The sequence below is a fragment of the Silurus aristotelis genome, assembly GCF_946808225.1.
Source record: "Silurus aristotelis genome assembly, chromosome: 16".
NCBI lineage: Eukaryota > Metazoa > Chordata > Actinopteri > Siluriformes > Siluridae > Silurus > Silurus aristotelis.
The window spans coordinates 12,614,839-12,640,025 of record NC_139589.1 but is presented as its reverse complement, the minus strand read 5'-3'; the positions used below and the strand labels follow the sequence as shown (position 1 = coordinate 12,640,025).

The following is a 25,187-nucleotide window of genomic DNA, read 5'->3' as shown; positions in this document are numbered from 1 at the left end:
ACCGAGCTGGGAAGGATGTGCTATAAGTTAGAGCAATAAAAGATGCGGATGGAAGTGTGTTACTAGTGAAGTGTGTTAAGGAGGGAGTATTTTAAGAAGCTGATGAATGTGGAAAATAAGAGAAAGAAGGTTGAATGATGTGGAGATAGTAAAGGAGGAAGTGAGAGCAACGATTAAGAGGATGAAGAGTGGAAAGTCGGTTGGAACAGATGACATACCAGTAGACGCGTGGAGATGTTTAGAAGAGATGGCAGTGCAGTTTTTAAACTAGATTGTTTAACAAGATTCTGGAAGGTAAGAGGATGCCTGAGGAATAGAGAAGAAGTGTGCTGGTACTAATTTTTAAGAATAAGGGAGATGTGCAGACCTGCAGTAACTACAGAGGAATAAAGTTTATCAGTCACTAATGTAAAAAATAAATTGTCATGCTATTGCATGTGTAATTGAGATCTATCAGTCTGGAAAAGGTTATAAAGCCATTTCCAAAGCTTTGGGACAGCAGTGAACCACAGTGATAGACAATTATTCACAAAAATAGCAACAAAAAAAATGGAACTGTGGAGAACTTTCCCAGGAGTGGCCGGCCGACCAAAATTACCCCAAGAGCATAACGATGACTCATCCAAGAGGTCACAAAAACATCCAAAGAACTGCAGGTCTCACTTGCCTCAGTTAAAGTCAGTGTTCATGACTCCACTATAAGAAAGAGACTGGGCAAAAAATTGTCTGTATGGAATAGGTTCAAGACAAAAAACCGCTGGTGAGCAAAAATAATATAAAAGGCTCGTCTCAGTTTTGCCAGAAAATATCTTGATGATCCACAAGACTTTTATGAAAATACTTTGTGGACGGACGAGACAAAAGTTGAACGTTTTGGAAGGTGTGTGTCCCATTATGTCTGGCGTAAAAGTAACACCGCATTTCAGAAAAAAAACATCATACCAACAGTAAAATATGGTGGTGGTAGCATGATGGTCTGGGGCTGTTTTGCTGTTTCAGGACCTGGAAGACTTGCTGTGATAAATGAAACCATTAATTCTGCTGTTTACCAAAAAAAGGTTAAGGGGCAAACACTTTTACACAGGGCCATGTAGTTTTGCATTTTGTTTTCTCTTAATAATAAAAACCTTCATTTAAAAACTGCATGCTGTGTTCACTTGTGTTATCTTTTACTAATACTTAAATTAGTTTGATGGTCTGAAACATTAAAGTGTGATAAACTTGCAAAAGAAAATAAGAAATCAGGACTTTTTTACACCACTGTACACTCCTGAACAAAATCTTAAGACTGGGGGGTCTAAACATTCCAATTATTCGCATTTTCTGCTGGTGGGTCATAACCAGGTTGTAAGAACGAATGTTGGCAAAAGAATAAACAAGAGCAAGAGACCAAAAAATAAAAAATAAAATAAAATAAAAAAATAAAATAAAAAAGGAGTAGGCAATTTATTGAAAACTGCATTTAAACTTAAACAGGCTGGTTACCAGCTGATCAAAAGTTTATGCCTTTAAGACTATAAAAGTTTTAAGCCTTTAAAAGTTAAAATCTGTGCAAAAGTATGGCTTTAATGTCATTGTCCTTCAGACAGTCACACTGTCATGATCTCCTAATGGCAATAGTAAAAAGGCTTTCTGTTTTTGAACGTGGTAGGATTGTTGAGCTGCACAAGCATGGACTCTCGCAATGCGCCATTGCTGCCAAGACAGTCATCTTACATTTTTGTTTTTAATCCTGAGAGTTATGGGACAAAAAATATCAAGTGGTAGAGCCAAACAAATTTCACCTGCACTGGGCTGAAGGATCCGATGGGCTGTCCGTGAAGACCCAAATTAAGGCCCTTACTGACTGCAGCCCAATTACCATTAGACGGCATCTGCTAGGGAGCACCAAATATAGGACATTGAAAGATGGAACGTTTTATTCTCGGAGGAGAAAAAAATTCAACCTGGATGGTCCTGATAGCTTCGAACGATACTGGCATGACAAGAAGATCCCACTGGAGATGTTTTCTACAAGGCACAATGGAGGAGGTTCCATCAAGATCTGGGGTGCTTTTTCTTTAAGTGGGAAAATAGAGCTTCAGGTTGTGAAGAGGCGTCAAACGGCTGCTGGATATGTGGACATGTTGCAGTAGGCATCCCTCTTGACTGAGGGCCCTCATCTGTGTGGTAATGACTGGGTCTTTCAACAGAACAACGCTGCAGTTCACAATGCCAGCCTGACAAAGGACTCCTTCCAGAACAACAACATGGCACTTCCGGACCATCCTGCATGTTCCCCTGATCTAAATCACCTTGAAAAAATTTGGGTATGGATGGCAGGGGAAGTTTACAAAAATAGATGTCAGTTTCAGACTGTGGCTGCACTTTGTAAAGCCATCTTCCCCACATGAAGCAACGTTCCCATCAGGCTCCTTGAAACAGTTGCAACAAGCATGTCAAAACGAGTGTTTAAAGTTATGAACAAGACAGGGGGGCTACTTAGTCCTTTTTTGACACTTTTAGATCTGTTGTGGGGATTTTTGGGCTGTGGTCTTAAAATTTTGATCAGCTGATGAACAGCCTGTTTGAGCTTAAATGCAGTTTTCAATAAATCCCAATCTCTGTTTTCTGGCCTTTTTCTTCTTTAGACATTTTGAAGCAGTTCTTACAAGCTGGTGATGATCCACCAGCGCGAAATGCTAACACTTGGCATGTTTCCCCCGGGCTTAAGGTTTTGTTCAGGAGTGTGTGTTTGTACTATACTAAAGTGCAAACAAACAACATATCCTGTATCTCAAATTTAGACCTTTCTTTATATTTTAGGTTTGAACAATTTACCAAGGGCATGTAAATGCAGCCTGTAGTTAAAATATTTTAATTAGCTTGAAGGTCAGCTACTCGACATACATTTGTCAGAACAGTAATTGTACCTTACCATAAAAAAAATATTTAGTATCAAACAGAAAGAGAAGCGGTAGCTCATTGATTTGAGTTTTTGAGTTTAACTCAGAGTACCACCACTGTTGGGCCCTTGAGCAAGGCCCTTAACTCACAATTGCTCAGTGTATAAATGTGAGACAGTAGTACATTGTAGGTCTGGATAAGGGTGTCTGTGAAATGCTGTAAATGTATATCACTGGATTGTAGCTTCGTTAGCTCCAATTTCTAAAATGAAGTACTACATAATTAAAAGTAGTTTCCAATTACAGAGACTAATAATAAACAAAGCAGATCTGTCACTAAACAGTCAAAACAGACTTAAATGAACAGTGTGATATTGCAGTGAGACATTTAATAATTTGATTTGGTAAAATATTGAATAATCCAGGCAATTTGGTAAACATTTCATTGGCACATTTTAAAATATGATTAGGTGGAATTCAGGCTTCTGGTGTAGCTTTAAAACAATAGACTGTGCTGCATAGCTAGCTAGATCAGGGGTGCACTCACTTTTTAGCATGCGAGCTACTTATAAAATGTATTAATAAATAAATATCTTTTTTTTTTTATGTCATGCAATCTACCCACACTACCTTTGCGGTCGACCGGTAAATCGCGATCAAGATTTTGGGCACCTCTGAGCAAGATCAACAAAAGGGTTCAACACTCCTTATATGGGAACTGAACAAAAGAACAAAAATAATATAAAACTTTGAAAATCACTTTTCGCCTCAAAAGATGTTGACTTACCAACCAATCGTTGAAAAAAATCACTTATACAGGGCTGTAGAAAGCATGGGTAAATCAGTACGCACACATCTAAGCAAAAGCATCAAAGCTTATTCATTTTACACTATTTCATAAACTATTTTATCTCTCTCAAAGGAATCAGAAGTGTGTACATTCTTGCTGTAAATCAATCAGCAATTTCTTCATGGTCTTTTGAGTCTTCATGAATCCAATGCAGTGGAAAGCCCAGTATGTACATAATTCATGACATCTCTCAAATCACATCTCAGCAAGAGCATGACAGGGAGAAAGTAACAATGATGCATTGAGGGAGAGTGAGCAGAGGGGGAGAAATAAGACATATTTGAGATAAAGAAAACTCTAGGCTTAGCTACAGATGCATTCTTGACGCATTTCGACTTTTATCCATCTGGATTCACTCAGTCAGTTGCGATAAGCTCACGCCTATGTTTATTACACTGAGTGAAAGGAAGAACACTTAAGCCTAACATTTACAATCACCTCCACTGTGACCCAGCTGCAGGGTCTCGGCCCAAATACACTAAAACACCACCAGACTGTCTTCAAACACCACACATCATCCTTAGCCAAAACTCTCCTGGCTCAGGACTGAGAGAAATCACCAGGTTCCTTGGCAAGACAGAACTCTCACTGTGCTGTTTTCATTTATACATCTGAAGATGAACATTTTTTTTGGCACGTGTCCGTAAAATGGCCTGAGCTGTAGCCAAAGATGAGGGAGAGAAGGAATTTCTCCCAGCTTGATGGACAACATTGTTTGAGGAAGCGCAGCTGAGAAGACGCATTTACAATGGATTCTGCCGATATTGGGAAAGTTGCAGTTAACACCCTGAAGATGAAAACATGCACGTCCTAATGTGTTCCAGTATGATTCCTGTCATTCCACAGCAACTTACTATTACTATTTACTTTCAGAAATATTATTGCCTTTTATTTTATTACCTTAACCATTGTAATGGCAAATTGCTGTGGTAGGAGGGGAGTAACAATCCACATTGTGCTGTTATACAAAAAATATAATGCATTTTTAGAAGAGACAGAGGGCGCATTACTTGTTTTTTGTATAACAGCACAATGTGGATTGTTACTCCCCTACAGCACAGTCTGGATTGTGTTATTCTCCAATTAATCTATATTGTGTGATCAATCCAAAGCCAGCATTTAGTGTGGCAGTTCTTTTGCAGTGTTGCATTCATACTTGCTTCAGCTGTAAAACTGTAGGCTGTTGACTAAATACTTGGGACTAATTAAATTAAGAATTACTTTATATTAATAGCTGAAAGACCCATATATACACAATATATTATTAGCTGTACTAAGACTCCTAGCTAACATGCCACCTCACGTGTGCCAGCCCACTATTTTAGCCTCACTAAATAGTGTGGGTCCCAACAGGGGCATGTCCCCCTACATCATGCCGACATACAACTTTCAATATGGTCTAAGCCACAAAGGACCCTGCATGAGCCCCATAATGTTATAGCCATAGCTTTCAAAGGACAAAAAAAAAAAATAATTTTAATCTGTAAGAGAGTTTTGAATATGAATATGATGTTTGAACAGTAGGCGAGCTGCCGGGTTTTAACCGCTCCATCACAAAAGAGGACATTAACATTCACCAGTGATAGATTTGCTGCACAAATAAGGCAAGGACTTGGACAGCAGGGAAACAAATTACTAAAATCATGCACATTTACCATATGCACCATGCTGCAGGCTATTAAGTTATAAATCAGCTCATTTTGACTGCATCTGACAGATAAAAACTTCTCAAACAGACAGAACAGATTTTAGCCTTCTGCTCAGATTAAAGCAGAAATAATTTAAGCAAAAATAAAATGCCTTAAACAACACACATTTTTAAATCAGCAAAGACATTATCTGTCTCATGTTTGCTTTTGTACTCGATTTATGAGGATACCATTAAGAAAATCTTATACTTATGCTGGTCTTTTTTTTTTTTTTTTTTTACATTTTGTTCATTCTATTGTTTTTTAAGCTGTTACCCATCTAGAATTAACGAACAAAGATCTATGAACTTTACTATATTTTAACTGTTTGTTACTTTAAACAGAATTCTTTCATGCACACAACCTTAAGAAAATGCCATATTGCTGTACATGGCTAGTGTCTTATTAATTAAAGCGCTCACATGACCCTGTATCAGAATGTTCAACACCACTTTTTCTTTTTTTTATCACTTCTCTGCGGCGGTGAGTAAAAGCTTAGCTTTCTGATAACGTTGATATACTGCCATGTGATCTTTACAATCCTGAGATCTTGGCACTTAGATGGTGGTAGGAGGTATGTGTGTGCAAGTAAGAGTTAAGTTACATTTTCCAAACCATGAATGAAAAATTTATTGTGAATGAAATGAAAATGAAGGCATTGCTGTTTTTATTTGAGTGGAGATAAAAATACTGAAAACAAAAAAATTAAACCGAACAACATGAGAGCAAGCAATCAGAGAAAAAAGATCCATGGCGAATGATTAAAAGGATATTGTTTTAATTCATAAGATGATGCATTTTTTAAATCTACTCATGCCAGCCTCCTTTCATTTTTTTTTTATTTAAAATCTTTTTTTTTTTAAAACAAAAACCTCTGCAACTTTTTGAAATCTGAATCTCTATCAGTCTGCAGTAACAATTAACCAATTAGCATAACATCTCTCTAAATTAGATAAATGATCACCACTAATGCAGATTAAATAAAAAATTTATGTTCCTCTGATGAGGTGATTGCCTTCACTGTAATATTTATGCCACCTACGTAAGGAAAAAGGAGGCTGGAAGATTGACGCCACATCGTGTACTGTTGAATGTCTGAAAAACACGAGGTTATAATTACACCATGAACCTGCTCATTCTCGATCCTTTCCTATTTTTTTATTTATTTTTTTCCTGACAAACTGTGACCCAATGGGTCTCTCTTTTTTGTTCCCACTTTATAAAAAAATAAAAATAATAGAGTACAAATTCCATATAAACCAAGCACTTTTGGTTAAGAGGGGGGAAAAAACCTAGCCTGAAAGGAGCCTTCCTTTTGACTGGGACTTAATCATCATGCATTTGTTCCAACAAGTTTCTTTTTGGCCCAGAAATACAATAAACAGTTTCATAAAAAAACAAACTCATGTTAAATATACAAATTAGATTGGATCCACACCATCAACAAATAAGTGCATTTTTTATTTAAATTAAACACTAGATAAAAAGTGTGATGTTTTTGACACGCAGTTTGCATACTTGCTACCCACATTACCATAACACAGAAAAACAGACACCAGGCAATAACCATTTTGTCCCCTGAGCCTGATCACTTATCTCAGTAAAGCAGAACATTACTTTTGACCTCTTCAGGTCAATCCAAGAGTTAAAAACACATTAACCACTGACTGAAATCTGGCAACTGTCACAATAATTCAGTGAATTTCTCTGTTAATCTGGTCTGTAAAATCAGAACAAGAACAGTAGAGGCTGGTTTGCATTTCTATGCTAGGCAAATCAACCAGAATGGAAAATCCAAGTCATGACAACATTCATTAAAGGAAAAAGGTTGAAAGATGAATTCTACAGTTGTAACCTCAAAATCAATCACGATTCATATGTATGCAACAGAACACACCCTTATTTACACTGCCTCACCATGACAATGATGTGCCATGAACAGGCACATTTATTGACCCCAGTGAAGGTTTGCACAACATTCAAATCGGTATAAGAGCTCCATCTAGTGGCAGCATGCTCCTAGTCACTTCTGATAAAGTTTATCTTGGCTTTTAAAAAAATTTCCAGTCCCCTTGAAAAGATCAAAAGGAGTTACTGAGAAACTAAACCAAAGTAGGCATCAACACACAAACAAGGAGAAAAATAAATAGGCATCTGCAAAGAATTTGGACTCAATGGTTATAATGGAAATTGTAGTGCTTTAAAAGGGCATGTTAAATCTGGACCAAGAGAAAATTTTTGGCAACTTATAGATCACATGGTATCTACTACAATCTATAAACTTTACATTCATACTAAGACATTAAACCATATGGTCAGATCAGATGCATCTCATTTTTACCCCCAGCAGTTATTTAGTTCTGCAAACTAAAACTCAGTTGACAAATGTTTAATAACCTTAGCTGTGGCAACAATTTTTATTCGTGTAAAAACAGCACACTTGCATATGATTTTAAATGATCCAACCTTAATGGATAAATGTTTTTCTTAGCATTACCCATGCATTCAATGTCATTAATGATGGATCCAGCAAAAACACATGACAGCAAATGCTGGATTCTGAATCTGGAAAATCCCACACTAAAGGAGTTACAGCACAGACTCTCCTCAGCTAGTTTGTGATCTGAGAGTTGGCAAATGTGATGCCTGTGTTCAAAGGAAAGTTAAAGTAATTGGAAGAGTGCACAAACTGAAGTGCTGTTGCATTGCTTTCATTAAGCAGAGATGAAATGAGCCAAATTCAACTTAACTATTGCCAGCAAGTAGTCACAAAAGCATTGTGGGTAATTCAGGGAATTGTTAACCAAAGCTAAAAGTTCATAGACCAACACTGTGGGGAATAAACAAAAAAAAACTTTTAATTCTGTCTACATTTGATGCAAAGTATAGATAAACAAACCAACAAAATGTGGAAATTATTAATTAATATTTACAAAGTAAGCGGTGAAGTCTATTCTTTAAGCATATGCTAGATTATGAAAAAAGGCAATACTATTAAGGGAAAACTAGCACAGGTTTAGCTTGTGTTTAAAATCCAGTACATTCACACAATACTGTGTCTGTGGTGTTAAAAATGCAGATTTTTTGCAGCTTAGCCAATCAAATTTTTTACATTTCTAACCGACCATCAAGTATTTACCAAATATCAAGATCTAAACCTTAGAATTACAAAATCTCGATTAGTTACTCACCAATGAATACCACATTTTCAGACTGGCTCAATTACAGCATTTTCTAAATGAATTTCCATGACTGTAAATCAATATCTAGGAGTGGAATGTTGGGTGCAGCAAAAACCTCCTGACTTTGTGGAAGCAAATATCAAATATCTAAACTGTATGTGGTGAATAAAAAAAAATAAAAATAAAAAAAAAACCCATCACAAGTTTTGAAAAATAAAAACAATGAGTCAGCTTTCATTTTGCTTGCTTTAATTTTTCCCCAAATATGTGAAAGCTACTAGGAACAGCATAATGTAAAGATCTGTGGAGAAGTAATGCAGTCTGCAAAAGGAATGCACAAATGCACAAGCCACTGATACTTGTAAATGTGAGTTTAAATTATTTATTTATTTATTTTTTTTTTTTACAAACAAACTCAAGTGCTCTTGAAAGGGCCCATCAGATGGCTTGGTACCAATCTGATTGCAAGTGCAGTGGCTACCTCATGCCAGTGCAGGGAAATCCTCTGGGTCATCAGGGTTAGGAGCCTAAGGAATGAAAGGGTCAGTGTCAAAGCAACAACTAGTGCAAAAAAAAAAAAACCTTCACCTTTGTTTAATGTGATGGAAAATTAAAAAAGCAGAAAACAATGAGTTACTAGTTGAAAGACAGATGACCGGAGTGAAACAAGTAGAAAGTCAAATGAAGTGGAAAAGTAACAAGTAGATAGATTGAGAATTGAGTGTTCGACAGAAGGAGGGAAATGAGGATTGTGGTTAGACTGAAAGAAATATTGAGTATGCTACAGGTAGACTGAGAGTTGGACTGTGTGCCAGTGATTGATAGATAAAATAAGAATTTGTTATAGGCATACTGACAGTGAGAGGGAGGCCATGACCACAGTTGACAGCATAAGTATGATCTTGAAAACGTTCCAAAGCAGGCAACTGTGCTGAATTTAGTAAATGCAACTTGAAAAGGTTTAGGTGCAATAGTCCAGAATTTTTAATAGAAGACAATGGGATTATTTGGTCTGTGCATAGTATGGTACATAATGCTTAAAAGCTCCAGAAAGAGTTTATTGTTTGTTATTATAACAGCAATTTAGGAGTAAATGTGACAGGGATTGTTATGGTCAGGTGACCACAAACTTTTCTACATTTTCTATGATCGATGATAATTTTCATCCAATCACCTCAGAAATGCATAGTGTCCCTCCCTGGGGTGGGTCTTTTTCACCACCTTCTTCTGGCTTCTCCCATTAGGGGTCGCCACAGCGGATCACCTAATTAGCAGAATTTATTTCCCTGTACAATATGTTTAAATTACCATCTTTTATGGTGCTATAGGCTTAGCAAGCCTATAGCACCATAAAAAGGCATGAATGAAAAATTGTGAGAATCTTAAATCCATAAAGTTATATTCCTTAAACCAGGACTGTTGGTTCCAATAGTTGTGTGTAAAAAGTGCATGTTGTGATGAAACATGGCTGTTCAGCAGTTCTGTATACATATTACATGAGCGAGGTGTCCTCATAATGCGTAACTGAAAACTAAATTTTACTGCAATTCAGCAGTGAGACTCGATTTAATAGAGTGACTGTGTATTGACATGTTCTCCATCAATCAGAGCGACAGGTGCCGAGAAGCTGAGAGCCATTATTGAGGCCTTCACAAGAAAATGTACAGACTGTCAAACACTGGCAGTGAAAATGTGTGAATGTGTCTCTTTAGAGTTTACGGCCACATATTCAAAATAAACATCAAGGCAAATAGCTATTTTTTGCCACTTTGAAGTGATGCTCCAAAATTGGTTAAAATCTTTCAGCGGCAGCTCTAAAAAGGTGCAACACGACAGTGCTTTCCTGTTTCAGTTTGAATAACCTCAACATAGCCTTCCATTTCTCAACATCTGAGAATAACTGCCACTGGTCTTTCAAAGCATGAAAATGGCCAAATATGCGCCTTAGGACCACATTACATCTTATAGCAAGAGGGAGGAAAACAATGAAAATTGTCAAAAGTAGCTATTGGCATGATCATTCAGCCAGATTTGGCATTTGTTAAGAATGCTTTAATTTTACCAAGATCAGATGTGTTTGCAAATAAAGTATGAACAGTAAATACAACTTTTAAGAAGTTCTTCATTTTAACCAGGCCCAAAAATTGTATTATATAAGCTACACTTGAAAATACAATGCAGTGAACAGCAGCTGAGATACTAAAAGAATTCTTGCTTAGTCAAGTCTCTTTGATCAACACGTCTCGATTCCAACTCATGTTTGCAAGCGAAGACATTTACGGCTTTATCTGTTGAGCAGCACAGACAAGGGAATCAGATGTATTTGTGTTTGCTCTGCTGTGAAGTCAGACAACAGAGGCTATTAAAGTTTGTGCAAGACTGCAAAATAAACAAGAAGGAAAAGATACTATGAGGAGGTGGTATCTCAGTAGTTAAGCCATTGGCCTAAGTTCAGAATGTCAAGTTCAAAGCCCACCACTGACAAGCTGCCAATGTTGGGCCCTCGAGCAAGAACCTTAACTCCCCCTTCTCATTCATAAGTCACTCTGGATAAGGGGCGTTCACTAAATGCCATAAAATGTAAATTTTGTTTTTAGACCGACATTTAAATTGCCCAAATATCCTAATGACTAAGCAATTTCTAATAACTAGCAATAACAATACCTTTAGAAGGTTAAAATATATATGGTTGTGGCAGCATTACTAGTAGAGTTATGAGGCTCTTATGGAACACCGACACCACAAAACCCTCTTGAATATAAAAGCCTAACGTTGGTTGGATAAAGAAAAAGCTTTGATTAAACATTCCCGAACGTTGGTTTCTTTCTTACTCAGCGTTTCAAGTTTGACAGACACAAATACTGTACATGTATGCGTATAAAATTCTCAGATATCAATATCAGACAGCACTTGATCTTAAGTGGTATAAATCTCACATCACATGAAAAATCCGCCTGAATGAACAGTATTGCTCTACAGTAAACGTAACCTGCCAATCATTGTCATTTAAATAGTATCTGTAAGAGAGCAAGAGAGATGCTGACCAGATTGCACAGAGCAGAACTGTCAAGAATAATCACTGAAAACATTCACACAGAACAGTAAAGTGAACATGCAGAAAAGCTAAAAAAGTACACAGACAGACAAGACACTTCAGTCATGAACACTTACCACTTCATTATCTTTCTGGGGTGACCTCTGGGTGGCAGGAGCCCCCCGACCTCGTCCACCACGCCCACCTCGGCCCCCTCGGGCAGGCCTCCCAAGACTGCCAAAGTTGATATCCACTTGACAAGTGATATCATTAGCGGGACGCCTACAGACCAAGTCATCTTCATTGAGACCAAGGCCAAGTTCCTAAGGCACAACACAGATGCCCAAGAAAAGTGAACATGTGTAAACAAACATCACATCTGCAATATCATCGGTAATGCTGTGATTACCTTAAGGCGCTTAGACTTGTGGATCACCACAGCTTTGGGGGGCAATTTGGTTTCTGCCTTACGGATGTTAAACTCTGCCTTTGGTCGGCTTTGCTCCTGAATGGCCTTCCATTCATCCAAAGACATCTCAATAGCAACTTCAAGCACTTCTTCAGTCTCAACAGGCCTGGAAAGGGGGGGATAAAACTTTAGACCACAGCTTTGCAGGTATCCAAATATTTAAAATGATAAATAGGTTCACCAATAAATTGCTAATTTTTCCACAAGTAATCATGGTCTTTCAGCTAAAGCATTTGTGGTATATCATTGTATGCCTACATTAGCTCCACACTAACAGAAGCATGGCAGACCATAATGTTTCACGTTTCAATATTACACTATAGAGTAAAAATCTGGGCATAAAATATTAAAAAACTGCTAGCTGGAACACACAAAATCATATACTGAGTCTCACTTCTCAATAATGAAGTAAAGTTTGAACTGTTTTTATAAGCCAAACAGAACTACAATTTCCAGAGAGATTCATGAAGGTTCCAGTAACTGACTTAGTTTGATGATAAATATAAATGACCAAGCATGTTCAAAGCACAGCTGATTTATATTTAGTAAAAAACAAACTCCAGAAAAGGCAAATCTCACAAAGAGCTGAAAACTGCAAAACAATGATTAAATTATAAATGCATGCAATTGTACAGCTCAGGCAATTCAGCATGTCAGTCAGAGACACACTAACTCTTTGTCCTTTTAGACTCAACAGCATAATCTGTATCTAAAGTTATAGTATTTCATTGCCAAAAATGTAATTCAAGGAAACTTAAAAACATTCTCAGACTATGAGCACCAATCATTGTTTCTCCATGGAAAGACTTTTGCCTATAGACTGTGCCACCACTTAGATTTGATGCCTTGATAATTTGCTCAAAGCAACAGTCCCTGATCTTCTGAAATCCAATTCAAAAAGGACATTTGTATAAAATATTACTCCAAAAGCATGTTGGGGTAAACTTTAAACACCAAACATATTGGTTAAAAAAAAAAAACTGCATACAGTACTTAGGAACATTAATGCAGTTTTTAGCCTAAACTGATTTGACTGAAAAAAAAAAAAAAAAAAAAAAAAAAACAACAACAACAAAAGTTAATCTGACCCATTTTCCAAATCAGTCTCTGCTGCATCTGGTACTTCTTCGCCTTCAACAGTCTCCTCATTCGGTGCTCCCTCAGCCATTGCACTATTAAATAGAGAAAAGAAAAATGAGCCCTGTATGATAAACCCAAAATTACAGGGATTACTGCACAATGTTATTTTAAAAACAAAACCCAAAAAAATCTGCCATTTATGGATATATATGCAATGCCTATCCAGTCTTAAAACACAGTCTTTTATTGTTTGAGACCCAAATGCATGTTCCTTTTGTTTATATGCAACTTTTACATTAACCAAACAAATATATGTGTTACGATGTAAAACTTTTTCAATTGAAAATCCTCAATCATGAATAAAAGCTTTACACACTTGACACACAAGTATTTTACACATTCAGCTAAAAATACTATTAATACCATACATTTTCAAGAGGTCTATGTACTGTTAAATTGGACATGCATTACCTTACATGATCTCTCATGGACCCCCAGTTGCGAGGTCCACTGCCACCCCTCTTCTCCTCAGGACGAACGCTACTGGTTAAATGTCAATATTAAATGTAAATTTTAACTAATGTGGTCAGAAAAAAAAAAAAAACATGCACTGTTAGAAATTGCACTGTATTCTTACGCTCGGTCACTGCCACTGTGCCGCTCAAACTCCCGTTTTCCCCTGGGATCAAAACCATCAGCAGATCTGGAATATCCAACACCACGGACCCCACGTCCCCTTCCACTTCCTCTTCCCCGTGTTGCTCTATCAAAAAGTTCTCCAGGCCTACAAAAAGCATACCAATTTAGTATAGTATGCTAAGAGTCTACTGTGCATCATATTTAATCTTAATATCCACTAGATATACATTTATGACCAAACATCCAACTGAAAAAGGTCAACTGAACCAAACATTTAAAAATTATGGCAGCTGCTACATACAAAGGTCATTAAAACTATTTAAAATGTTAAGCATGTAAAAAATATTTACATCATATTTTATCATAACTTTTAATTCAACCATTGTAATGATCTATCAATTCATGTTTAGATCTTACCTTTAAACAGGGAATTTAAGGCTGTTTCGATGGAATATTACATTTTAATAACATCACAATGCTTAAAGGCCATCATTATCCAGATTTCTTTTTTGCACTATAAGCACACTCTTTACTGTGTAACCTTGCCATCACTCGACAATCCCTAGTTCACGACAAAACTTCCCAAAAATAAAAATCCCAAATTAAAAAAATTAAACAAATTAATTTTTTTTGCCAGTCTCCATTGAACACCCCAGTGTTTTTTTTTTTTTTTTTTTTTTTTTTTAAGTTATTCCCCCCTCTCAAACAAAATCAAAATGCTAACTATATAATTTAAGCCAAAACAATACATAATGGCAGGGGCTTGACAAAGAAACTACAGTTAGATATCATAAAAGTGCAAAAATATAGATGACACAGCAACAGGTAGTCAGTTCGTCAACTGTGTAGTCAGTTCGTCAACTGTGTATGACAAAACTTCTGTAATGAAATTAGATATATTTGTTCTACCTACCTACCTACCCACCTACCCACCTACCTACCTATAGACCAAATGTGTATGCAAACCAAATATGTAACAGGTTTTAAAGAGCATTACGGCTCAACTAGGAACTACATACATTACAATAGAAATTCCCATGGGCTGTCAGGTATTTTCTGCATAGATTGTTGAACCAATCTAAGAAAAACAGAAATTTTTGTAAAGTACATCTTGGATCCAAATGCGATGAGGACTGAACTTGTGTTTGTAAATCAGATGCCAGGCCAAAAACACTTGCTTCCGAAAATAAGAGTTTAATGGGACAATCTCTTATACAATCAGATTATTCAGATTCCTAAAACACACTGCATGTATACTGTAGAATATCCTACAGCTCGCAAAGTCCAAACGCTTACCTCTCGATGGAGTATCCCAGAGAAACTTCACCCTCATTGAACTTGGCTTCATTAAAGGCCACGTGTTTCTCTCCTCGCTGCTCAGGTGGAGGCCGGACAGGTCGCTTTGGTGCTGCTCAAAGTTACAAAAAAATAAACCTCACGCTCTTTTTTTCCTCCTATTGCACATGCGCCAATGACACCGAGCAGCACAGTTTAAACTCACCTGCTTCAGGCTTGCTTGCGGTGTTCTCTGCGACACGAACGAGTGCCTTTCTCTCTCTTTGAGACTCCTTCTTGTTGGCTTTTGTCGACGTGTCTACTTTTTTCAGGTCGTCTTTCTTCTTGCGTTTCTCGTTTTTCACTTGGGCCTGGTACAGCAGATCGAAAGGGTCGGCCTCATCATCCAGCAGGCGGCCGAAGCGGTTAGCAACGGCACACCCATATCCGCTATCTCCCATCTCCTCAATCAGCTCCTTCATTACTACAGCTCGGGATTGTTACAAAGTGTGGCCTAAAGTCATCCAGGGCTCGTCAAAAAATTTCTTCGAAAAACTTTAGACGATTTTAGGAAATCAGAACACTGAATCCATCGCCGGGAAACAGAGCATGCGCTTATCCGTCAATTAGGCAGACTGGGTAGGAAACGCCCATTGCCTGGCGGGAAATTTATGAGCAAGTTTTTAGCCCCGCCCCCGGAAGTTTATTACGAGTCAATACACCGTTTCAAGGAAGTAAACAAAACCAAACTGATGATACTGCGCGTTATTGTTTTTAAAGCATTTCCGGTGGCGCCATTTTTAAAGCACAGATCTTTCAAAACAAAATGATTTACACACTCTTGTTAAGTTTAGCTTAAAAAAAAAAAACAGTTACAAAATAAATAAACGCTAAAAAAAAAAAAAAATCTTAAATCATACATTGAGGCAACAACGTTTTACTCAGAACATTAAAAGTTTACCTGAAGTACCATATCCAGATGTGTATTGTAATTTTTCATAGTCTGGATGCCTGCAATTACTTCCTTACTTCCTTAGAGGAAAAGTTTAAAACATTCAGTTACACAATGTGGATGATGTTTATCTCGTGTTTGGAGAAGGTTGGAGCGTCACACGCGTTAAAAACCTTCTGTGGTTTATTGCTAAGATGGCGGGGAGGTTATGCCTGACAGCATCAATGGACGTGTACTCAGAGCATGTGCTGATGAGCTGGCGAGGGTCCTAACGGATTTATTAAACTTTTTTCTAGCAGAGAAAGATCACCTCCATCGTGCCAGTGCCAAAACACTCCACCGCAACGTGTCTTAATGATTATCTTTCAGTAATGCTCACCCCGATCATTACCAAGTGATTTGAGCAGGTGATCTTGGCACACCTCAAAACCTGTGTTCCTGCCACCCTGGACCCACACCAATTTGCCTACAGTAAGAACAGGAGCACAGAGGATGCATTTTCCACAGCGCTGCACTCTGTCGTCTCTCACCTCTGCTCTTACACCCTCATCCTTAGCAATGGAGTACCACATGGCTGTGTGATAGGTCCCTTTCTCTACTCCCTCTTCACCCATGGCTGCAATCCTGTATATGGTTCCAATATAATCTAATTTGATCAGACTCATCAAACACAATGTTGAGTCAGCCTACAGGGAGGAGGTGAACCACCTGGCTGCCTGTTGCACTGACAACAACCTGCTGCAACACCAAGAGGACCAAGGAGCTCATCGTAAACTTCAGGAAGGAGAAAGGAGGCTCACACACCCATCCATATCAATGGAACAGTGGTAGACCATGTCACCAGCTTTAAATTCCTAGGAAACAACATCTCCGAGGACCTCTCCTGGACAAAACAGCTACAAAAGATCTTTCTTTAGACATCCTGGTGAACTTCTACCGTTGCCCCATTGAGAGCATCCTGGCCATCTGTATTACAGTCTGGTATGGAAACTGCTCTGTGTCAGACCGGAAAGTGCTCCAACAGGTAGTGGGAGTTCCAAATGCATTGTGGGAACTTTACTCCCAAAGGCTGTTGATATTTACTGGAAACACAGTCTCAGGAAAGCTCACAGTATTACAAAGGACTTCTCTCACCCTGCCCATAGACTTTTTGCAAGACTTGCAGGTTCAGGCTTTTTTCCTACAGCTGTTTCCATGATTAACTCTGCACCCCAGTATCACACATACCCTTCATTCTTCACTACCATGCCCCCATCTCAGACACTCACACACACACACACACACACACACACACACACACACACACACACACACACACACACACACACAGAACTGAATTCTATCGACTGCGTCACCTTACTGCAGGTTGCACTGCTCATAATACACCTTATGCATACTGTAATCTCAAGATTGCACTATAATAACCACATATGTAGCACATTATCTATATAAAAGCATTCTTTTTGCACCTCCCTTATCATTTTGCACATGTATATAATATTCATAAACAACGTATAAAATATCTTCTTCATTGTACATAATCACCTCCGTGTACTGTCTATATATAGACCAACCTGTGCATATGTAAATATGTAACACTGCTACAAATGCACTTCTGGTTTGATTCTAACTGCATTTAATTGCCTTGTACCGTAACTTGTGCAATGACAATAAAGTTGAATCTAATCGAATTTAATCTAATTTGTGCACTTTGCACTTGCATGACCGGGTAGGGCTATATGTCTATGCTAATAATAAATCATATTTCTAACTGAATTCTATTAAGTTGTAGAGAGTGAAATTAAAGGTTATAAATAATTTGCTACAAGCGCGACAACAGTGATTTGGAATCATAGGAAAGAAGAGTCTGTGCCGCAGTTGTGAGAGCGAAGAGAGAGATGAGATGGGGTTAATGTATTAGTTTTACGTCCCGATGTTCAATAAACCATGTTGTGATCTCCCAAGCTCCTTGTCGGTGTCCGAACTGCAGTGGTGATAAACCGATCAGCAGAACAAACTCTAGCGTGCGGAGTCAGAACAACGAACTCGCTTATAAAACCATGCGCATTACAAAAATAGTTGTTGTGTTCAATCATAATTAATTGGATACATAATTATTTCATGTGATACTTGTTGTGGTTGAACAGTGTGTGAGGGACCCCGATACAAAATGTGTCAAACATAGCCACTAATATTTATAGAATCCATTCATATTACACTAGTTGTATTATGTTAAGACAATTAGAACTATGTTGTTTTTGTACATGCATCACTGTGTATATATTTTTTATATTTTTTTAAATGTTTCAAAGATTTATGCATCATAACGAACATATTTTGCTATTAAAATCAAAATATATAAAGTTGTTTACAGTTGTCTTTTATTTGAATAGATTTGCAATTTCATACATTTAAATTTTACTATCAGGATATACACTCAAACAGTGTGTAGAGCCTGCTGTGTGAAAATCCCAGGAGATCTGCAGTTTCTAAAGTACTCATACCAGCTGATCTGCCATCATGGTTCAAATCAAATTAATGTTTCATTTTGTTATTTGATGTAAACATTACCTGAAATTTTTACTTGTGTCTGCATGATTTTCTTTCCATTTTAAGGTGTCACATGATTGGCTGATTAGATAATTATGTGGCCACTGTATACCACGTAAATGTTGGTGTGAAAGCGTGATCATTTAAGACAAAAGTAAAAACTGGATTCAGGTACTAAAATTGGATTTAAACCCATATGGTCACTTCAATGTTACTTTTTAAGATGTTAGCACATTTACATTAACATTTATCAGCTTTGTCCTCTAATCTTCTTTAAGCCCTTGATATATAAACAAGTGCATCTTTCGCTGACATGAATGTATAGATTTTTCTGCCATGTCCTTGTCACATTAAATCAGTGCACAGGCATTCATTCTCTTCTCAGTGATGTGATCAAAATGTTACATTCTAATTGAATGAATTATTAAAATCTGTATAGGATTTTAGAGATAGATTTAAACCTGATGTCAGGACTCATAGAGTCTTTGAACAGCAGACAGTGGATAATGTCTGATATCATGAAGAAATGATTTGTCGCAATTATGTAGATATTAAAAGATAAAACAAAAAGCAAACCATAACATTGAGTATAATCCACCAATGCAATTTTTATCAGCCTATTGCTATACAAATGTGCAATTTTCTGTAAATGGACCGACTGATTGATTTGTTGATTAATTAATAAAAAGCTGTCCAGTATAAACAGACAGAAATATATGAGCATAATATCAAGTTTTTTTCCACTCAGAATACTCAATAATTTACAACACTTTTTTAAATGCTTGAAATAAAATGTCTGGTATTTGACATGGGACAGCTGTTGGCATGCTGAGCAACTTGTGCTAAATTTAAGCACATGACAAACATTATAACAGGATTTATAATTTCCATTATGTTTGGGAATTTATATCTAAACACTGTTAAGCAGGGTTTGGGTTAGATGCTTAAAATTAGCTAAATTATTTGCCATATGTGCAGAAGTGTCTAGAAACTTACCACAGACTATTTGGTTTACTGGAAAATTCTAGCATTCTTCTAAAAGATTTTGGATTGAGCTCATGGGTGGGGGTTTGTACGTTTTTTTTTTTGTAGAACTATTAACCAGTCGAAATGAAACATTAAGGAATTTATATATATATATATATATATATATATATATATATATATATATATATATATATATATATATATATATATATATATGTAAGCCAACATGCACTGTTTATTTTGTGTTTACTGCTAGTAGCTTCTGAGAATACGTGGTGTTTATTAGCTAAACTATATGCTAATTCTGCTTTATAATATCGGTCCATTCTTGATGTAACTCATAGTTTTTATTATGGTGAATGAAAATCATAGTGTTCGAATATTTTAAAAGGTTTTAGTCTTTTGCCTATATTTGGCATTTCTATTATTCACTTTAATCGTCACACATTCTAAATTATTATTAACAAAAAAATCTCTTGCCAAACTAATGTTGATTAATTGTTCTTTTGATGGAACCTCTTAAAAAACCCACTACAACAAATGCTCAAATGCAGTGTATAGATGCAGTGTGATTAATAATTTTTTTATATTATTGGTTTTGTGAGTTTGTTGTCTCTTTAAGGCAGGTTTTAAAGTTGCAGGCAAAACAAATATTGAAAGTACAGTAAAAAATATTTTTGATGGAAAAGAAAAACTTTAATATTTTCCAACACGAATAAGCCAGTTATTCCAGTGAAATGTTTAAACAATGAGGTGCATCCCCACAGTCCAAATCTAACAAAACCAAATAAGTTAACATTATGTGATCATATTTGTACTGTTGCAAGAAGTTGAACACAGTATTAAAAACGCCTATACAATTTGTAATAAATTAGATCGAAAGTATATGGTCATTAATCAGTGTAGTACATTAATGAGACTGATCTGCATTCTTAGCGGACTCTTCCTGGGCCGGCTCACCCTGGCTCTGTGGATCTGCACTCTGAACTGGAGGGCTGTTCACAGCAGGAGTATATGTAATAGGCACCACTCTCTCATTTGCCCCAGCAGAGGTCTCCTTAGGTGCTTGGATCTGTAGCTGGCCATTATTTAAAGAGCAGGTTACTGCCTCAGGGTTCACGCCATCAGGAAGGTTAAACTCCTGGCGGAATTCTTGGCATCTGTATGAGTATGATCCTTTCCCATCATCCTGCTTCTTTTCTGACTTTCCGCTCACACGCAGCTTCTTGCCCACTTGTTTGACGAAAAGCTCCTCAGGGGCAAAATCTTTCGTGTCCAGGGTCACTGCGAAGCGGTTGTTTTCTTTGCCCAGCTGGAATGAGATGGGTTGGAACACAGCTGAAGGTGAAGTATGGTCGATCTCATCGAAGATCCTCCTGTGGAGTCGCTCCATGAACTCCAGGCTGTGTTGCATCTCCTGCATGTGCCTCACCATTTCTTGTTCAATCTGGTAGAAAAGAGGTCTTGTCTCAGGCCAAAGACTGCGCACTGGCCAGTGGAAGTCCACAAATGGGCTGAAGGGAGGCTGAAATGTGCCTGGGCAAAGCATTTTGGATCAGTGATCAGCGCTGCTGTGCTGGTTCTTTCTTTCCCGTTTGCTTGTCTCAGCTGTCTCGCTGCTTCTGGTTCTGTGCACTCAGCCTGCCACTTTTATACCCCGGGGTAGAAAGTTCCAGTAGTATTCCAGCTTCAGTCACTATGTGTCATTCGTGTGCCAGAGTGCAGTGACGGCATGCTTGCAGTCATACTCCAAAACAAGATGGATAGATGTGCTTGTGTGATCTAACTGCCACATGCCAGAGCAGTGTGTCCTTGTTTCTATTTACAGCACACTGACAAGCTTCCACAGACACATGCTGGATACTTTGTTTTGTCATTAAACCACCTTAAACACAGCTAAGACCTATTAATACTCTTATTGTGTAAGAGAAATTGGGAGCTGAGATACTTTAATTAAGTATAATTGAAAAGTAATTGTTGTACTCAGTTTCATTTACATGAAAAAACAAAACAATTTGTTACATTTTATATAATCAAATATTCATTATCATATTATTTTCATTTATTAAGAAATAAAACATTTAAAAGTTGGATTTAGTTCTGTTATAATTCTTTGATATGATATATAATCATTTCCTATAATCATTTCCTTCACCAGACTCTATTTTTTTCACTCTCCTAACAAAGAAAAAATAAGCTTGTTAATAAGAAACTACAATGTAAACTGTCTGCCCTGAACCTTTTCTTTATTCTACAACTTCAGATTAGAGCATTATCTCTGTGCTGACAATGGAGCCCCCCCCCCCCCCTTACATAAAAGAAACATCTTAATCAAAAATAAACAAATCTCATCAAATGATTACATGTTTCCCTTATGATTTCTTTGAATTGTTAGATTTGAATTACAGTATTTATTTAACATGTCTCAACAAATATAATTTCACATTAAAAGAAATGACCTTGAATTTCAATGAATGAGGTGAATGTGGTAAAGATTTAATCAATATTTAGATATAATACCCTTTGTTTTAATTAAACTGAATTTTTCTCATTTAACTCTCATATAATTCAAATGACCATGGAGTGTCATAAATATGCTATGACCTACTTCTCAGTGTCAGGATAAAAATTCCCAATCATTTACCATAATAATGTTAGTCATGTGCTTAAATTTAGTTTCTCAGCATGCTCTCCATTCAAGGACTGTCCCTCAGACTACATTCATAGCAGACATATTGCTGCTTTAAATATTCCACTCAAAAGGCACCACTTTTTTTTTTTGATAATCAAATAAAAAAAAATACTAAAGTAAATAAATAAATAAAAAGCTTAAAAATAATATGGCAATTTATATCATACTGCTGGTAAATTCTGGATTCTGATTGGTCCAAACATGATTAATTTTCTATATTAGCAGCTCTAAAAGTAGAGCAGCTGCATATCACAGGTTTATATTTATGCCATAGTTGTAATATGTTTCTCTGGTGACAGTTGCTCCACAACATTAAATATAAGAATAAGGAGATAAAAATAAAACATCTTTAAGATTTAAAATATTATTTTATATTATTATATATTATTTAAAATAGTGGTATACATTGCTTTGATATAAGGTGAATAAAACACTTTGGTGTGTGTTGGAAATTACCTAACATGATTATTTTACAGGACATGATTTTTCTATAACAGAATAACATAGAGTGGCTGCCTTATTAAGGGTGTGAATGTTTCTCAACTTGTCAACTAGTTGAGTAGGAAAGATTAGTGTCTAAGCATGCATGAATAATAAATAATCATAAATCAATAATGTTACAGTACATACACTCTATTTTTTTCTCTATAAAACAGACTGCAAGATGGCCAGTCCTGTTGGATGGAAGGATTTGTGGGAAGCAGAGATCTGGTCTTTCTTCTGATTTGTGAATTTTGTTTCTTCAACTTAAAATAATTAACTTCAGTTACAGTGTAATATATATATATATATATATATATATATATATATATATATATATATATATATATATATATATATATATATATATATATATAAAACATATTATGTATTCAATATTTCTATTCAAATTAGGTGAACACTATAGAAATTGCAAATTTCTTTTAAGGATTCAAAAGTAATCGGACAATTGGGTGAGCTTTCCTCAGCCTTCTCAGGAAGTAGAGACGCTGCTGGGTTTTCTTGGTGATGGAGCTGGTGTTGAGTGACCAAATTACCAAATGAACACCAAGAATTTGGTGCTCTTGACGATCTCCATGGAGGATCCCTCGATGATCAGTGGAGAATGGCCGCTCTGTGCTCTTCTGAAGTCAACAACCATCTCTTTCGTTTTGTCAACGTTCAGAGACAAATGAAACTAAAATCAAAGTATAGCAGAATAATGGGATTAGAAGAGATTGTAGAAGAAACGAAACTGCTTCTGAGTCAAAGCATATTAGTATTATGGTGTGGTCATGTACTGTATAGCTGCCAATTAGACTGCTTGTTTTGTATTTGATGTGACTTAATAATGTAAATGCTGACAACAGAAAAATGAATGCTGTGGTTATAAAAAAAAATATATATATTTTATAATATTATTAAAAGAAATTTTAAACTTTTTTAAGGCAAAGACGTGGAATGTTCTCAAAAAGTTTCAGACTTGAGGCATGTACGTGTATTACAATAAATTTGCAACCAAGTTTTAAAAATTTTAATTTTATGTATGATTTCATTTACTTTTGCTCTCTTAAAAAAAAAAAAAAGGAAGTACAAATACCTAAATTGTTCACTGATTTGGATGTAGATACTCTCAAATTAAAGATGGCAGTCTGCAGGTTCAGATTATTTGAATAGCAATTTTACCCCTTATGTACTGTCGTAGCTTTACTGTTGACAGCTAAATTAACAATACATTTACATTATTTTCTGCATTTAGAAAACTCCCTTTTACAGAGGGACGTACAACAGCCTAGGTTTTTATTTATTATTATTTTTTCAGACGTGTTATAACATTCTCTACATTTAAATATTTAAGGACCTGATTGTGTAAAAGTAAATGCATTGAGTAAACATGTATATGATTCTGTTGTATAGTGTCACAATGTGAGAGCTGTTGGTCACTAACTATGTCATTTATCTCTACATTCAACTCTCACACTATTCTGAAGTAAATCATCTTTGATTTTTTTTTTTTATCTTTGAAATAAAAAATTAATGCAAAAATATGCTTTCCTTGTTTTTTGTTTATAAAACATGGTCACTTGGCAAACATTAGTTAGGTAATTGTGGTTCTGTTATTGGAAAGTTTTAATTGTCTGGTGTGATGAAACAGAGTTACTGTTATCACATAGTTCTAATTATTTTCCCAGAACACCTCACCCTAAAGTGTTTTAATTCGCTTGCAGCAATATTTTAACAATTGATTTTTTTTTTACTTATAAACAGCATTGATACATTAAAAGCTAGGGCAGTCTACTACTGGAGAATGTGTGTGCTATGTTCAGTGTGAAAAGTATATTTACAGAGGCTTTATTTGTGAAAAAAAAGCTCAAAATAAAAGATATTTTGTGCAAATCCCAGTACAGCAAACAGAAAACAGCAACAATCACTCCCCCCCCCCCCCCCCCCAATTTTTATTTGTTCTTTTTTAGCGAGTCCTTTCCCACCTCAACCTCAGATCCTCTTGGCTGACAGGAGTGGGACCTGATACAGTCTTTTACTATTGCATCCTGTTCTCCCATTTGACATGTACACACCCAGATGTGTTCCTGGTCACCATAGTTATAAATTTATTAACTTGAGTTACTGTACTCTTTGGGTCAGCTCAAACCAGAAAAATGGCAAAACAGTTTTAGAGACTGTTGTACATGAAATGAATATCTGCACTAACTCATAATGATAATACATTAGGATATAATAATATGCATGTGTTAAAAGCCTGTGGATCATATACAAATATAAATTATGATAATTATGTATAAAACTGTAATTCATTATGTTAATTGTGTTAATTTTATGATAATTTTATCAGTAGTAATAAAAATGTTTACATTTGAACAGTGTGTCTGGCCTGTGGGTTATCCCAAAATAAAGGTTTTTTAA

At 36.3% G+C, this 25,187-nt stretch overlaps 2 protein-coding genes across 3 annotated transcripts; both read right to left on the bottom strand.

Moving 5' to 3' along the window:
• Positions 1 to 8,837: 8,837 nt before the first annotated feature.
• On the bottom strand, positions 8,838 to 15,766 carry LOC310738573 (intracellular hyaluronan-binding protein 4). 2 transcript variants are annotated; one of them, XM_083563638.1, is made up of 8 exons: positions 15,329 to 15,766; positions 15,124 to 15,235; positions 13,826 to 13,972; positions 13,660 to 13,731; positions 13,197 to 13,280; positions 12,049 to 12,214; positions 11,777 to 11,962; positions 8,838 to 9,132 (listed from the first exon to the last, which is right to left on the bottom strand). In XM_083563638.1, the coding sequence occupies exons 1-8, from the start codon at positions 15,582 to 15,584 to the stop codon at positions 9,088 to 9,090; spliced, it is 1,068 nt and encodes a 355-aa protein (XP_083419764.1). In that variant the 5' UTR covers positions 15,585 to 15,766; the 3' UTR covers positions 8,838 to 9,087. The 2 variants fall into 2 exon arrangements, with proteins under 2 accessions (XP_083419764.1, XP_083419765.1); XM_083563639.1 differs by having other exon boundaries at positions 13,660 to 13,728.
• Positions 15,767 to 20,263: 4,497 nt separating this feature from the next.
• Positions 20,264 to 21,232, bottom strand: hspb9l (heat shock protein, alpha-crystallin-related, b9-like). The gene has a single exon (XM_083565493.1). The coding sequence runs from the start codon at positions 21,138 to 21,140 to the stop codon at positions 20,502 to 20,504; it is 639 nt and encodes a 212-aa protein (XP_083421619.1). The 5' UTR covers positions 21,141 to 21,232; the 3' UTR covers positions 20,264 to 20,501.
• Positions 21,233 to 25,187: the final 3,955 nt, after the last annotated feature.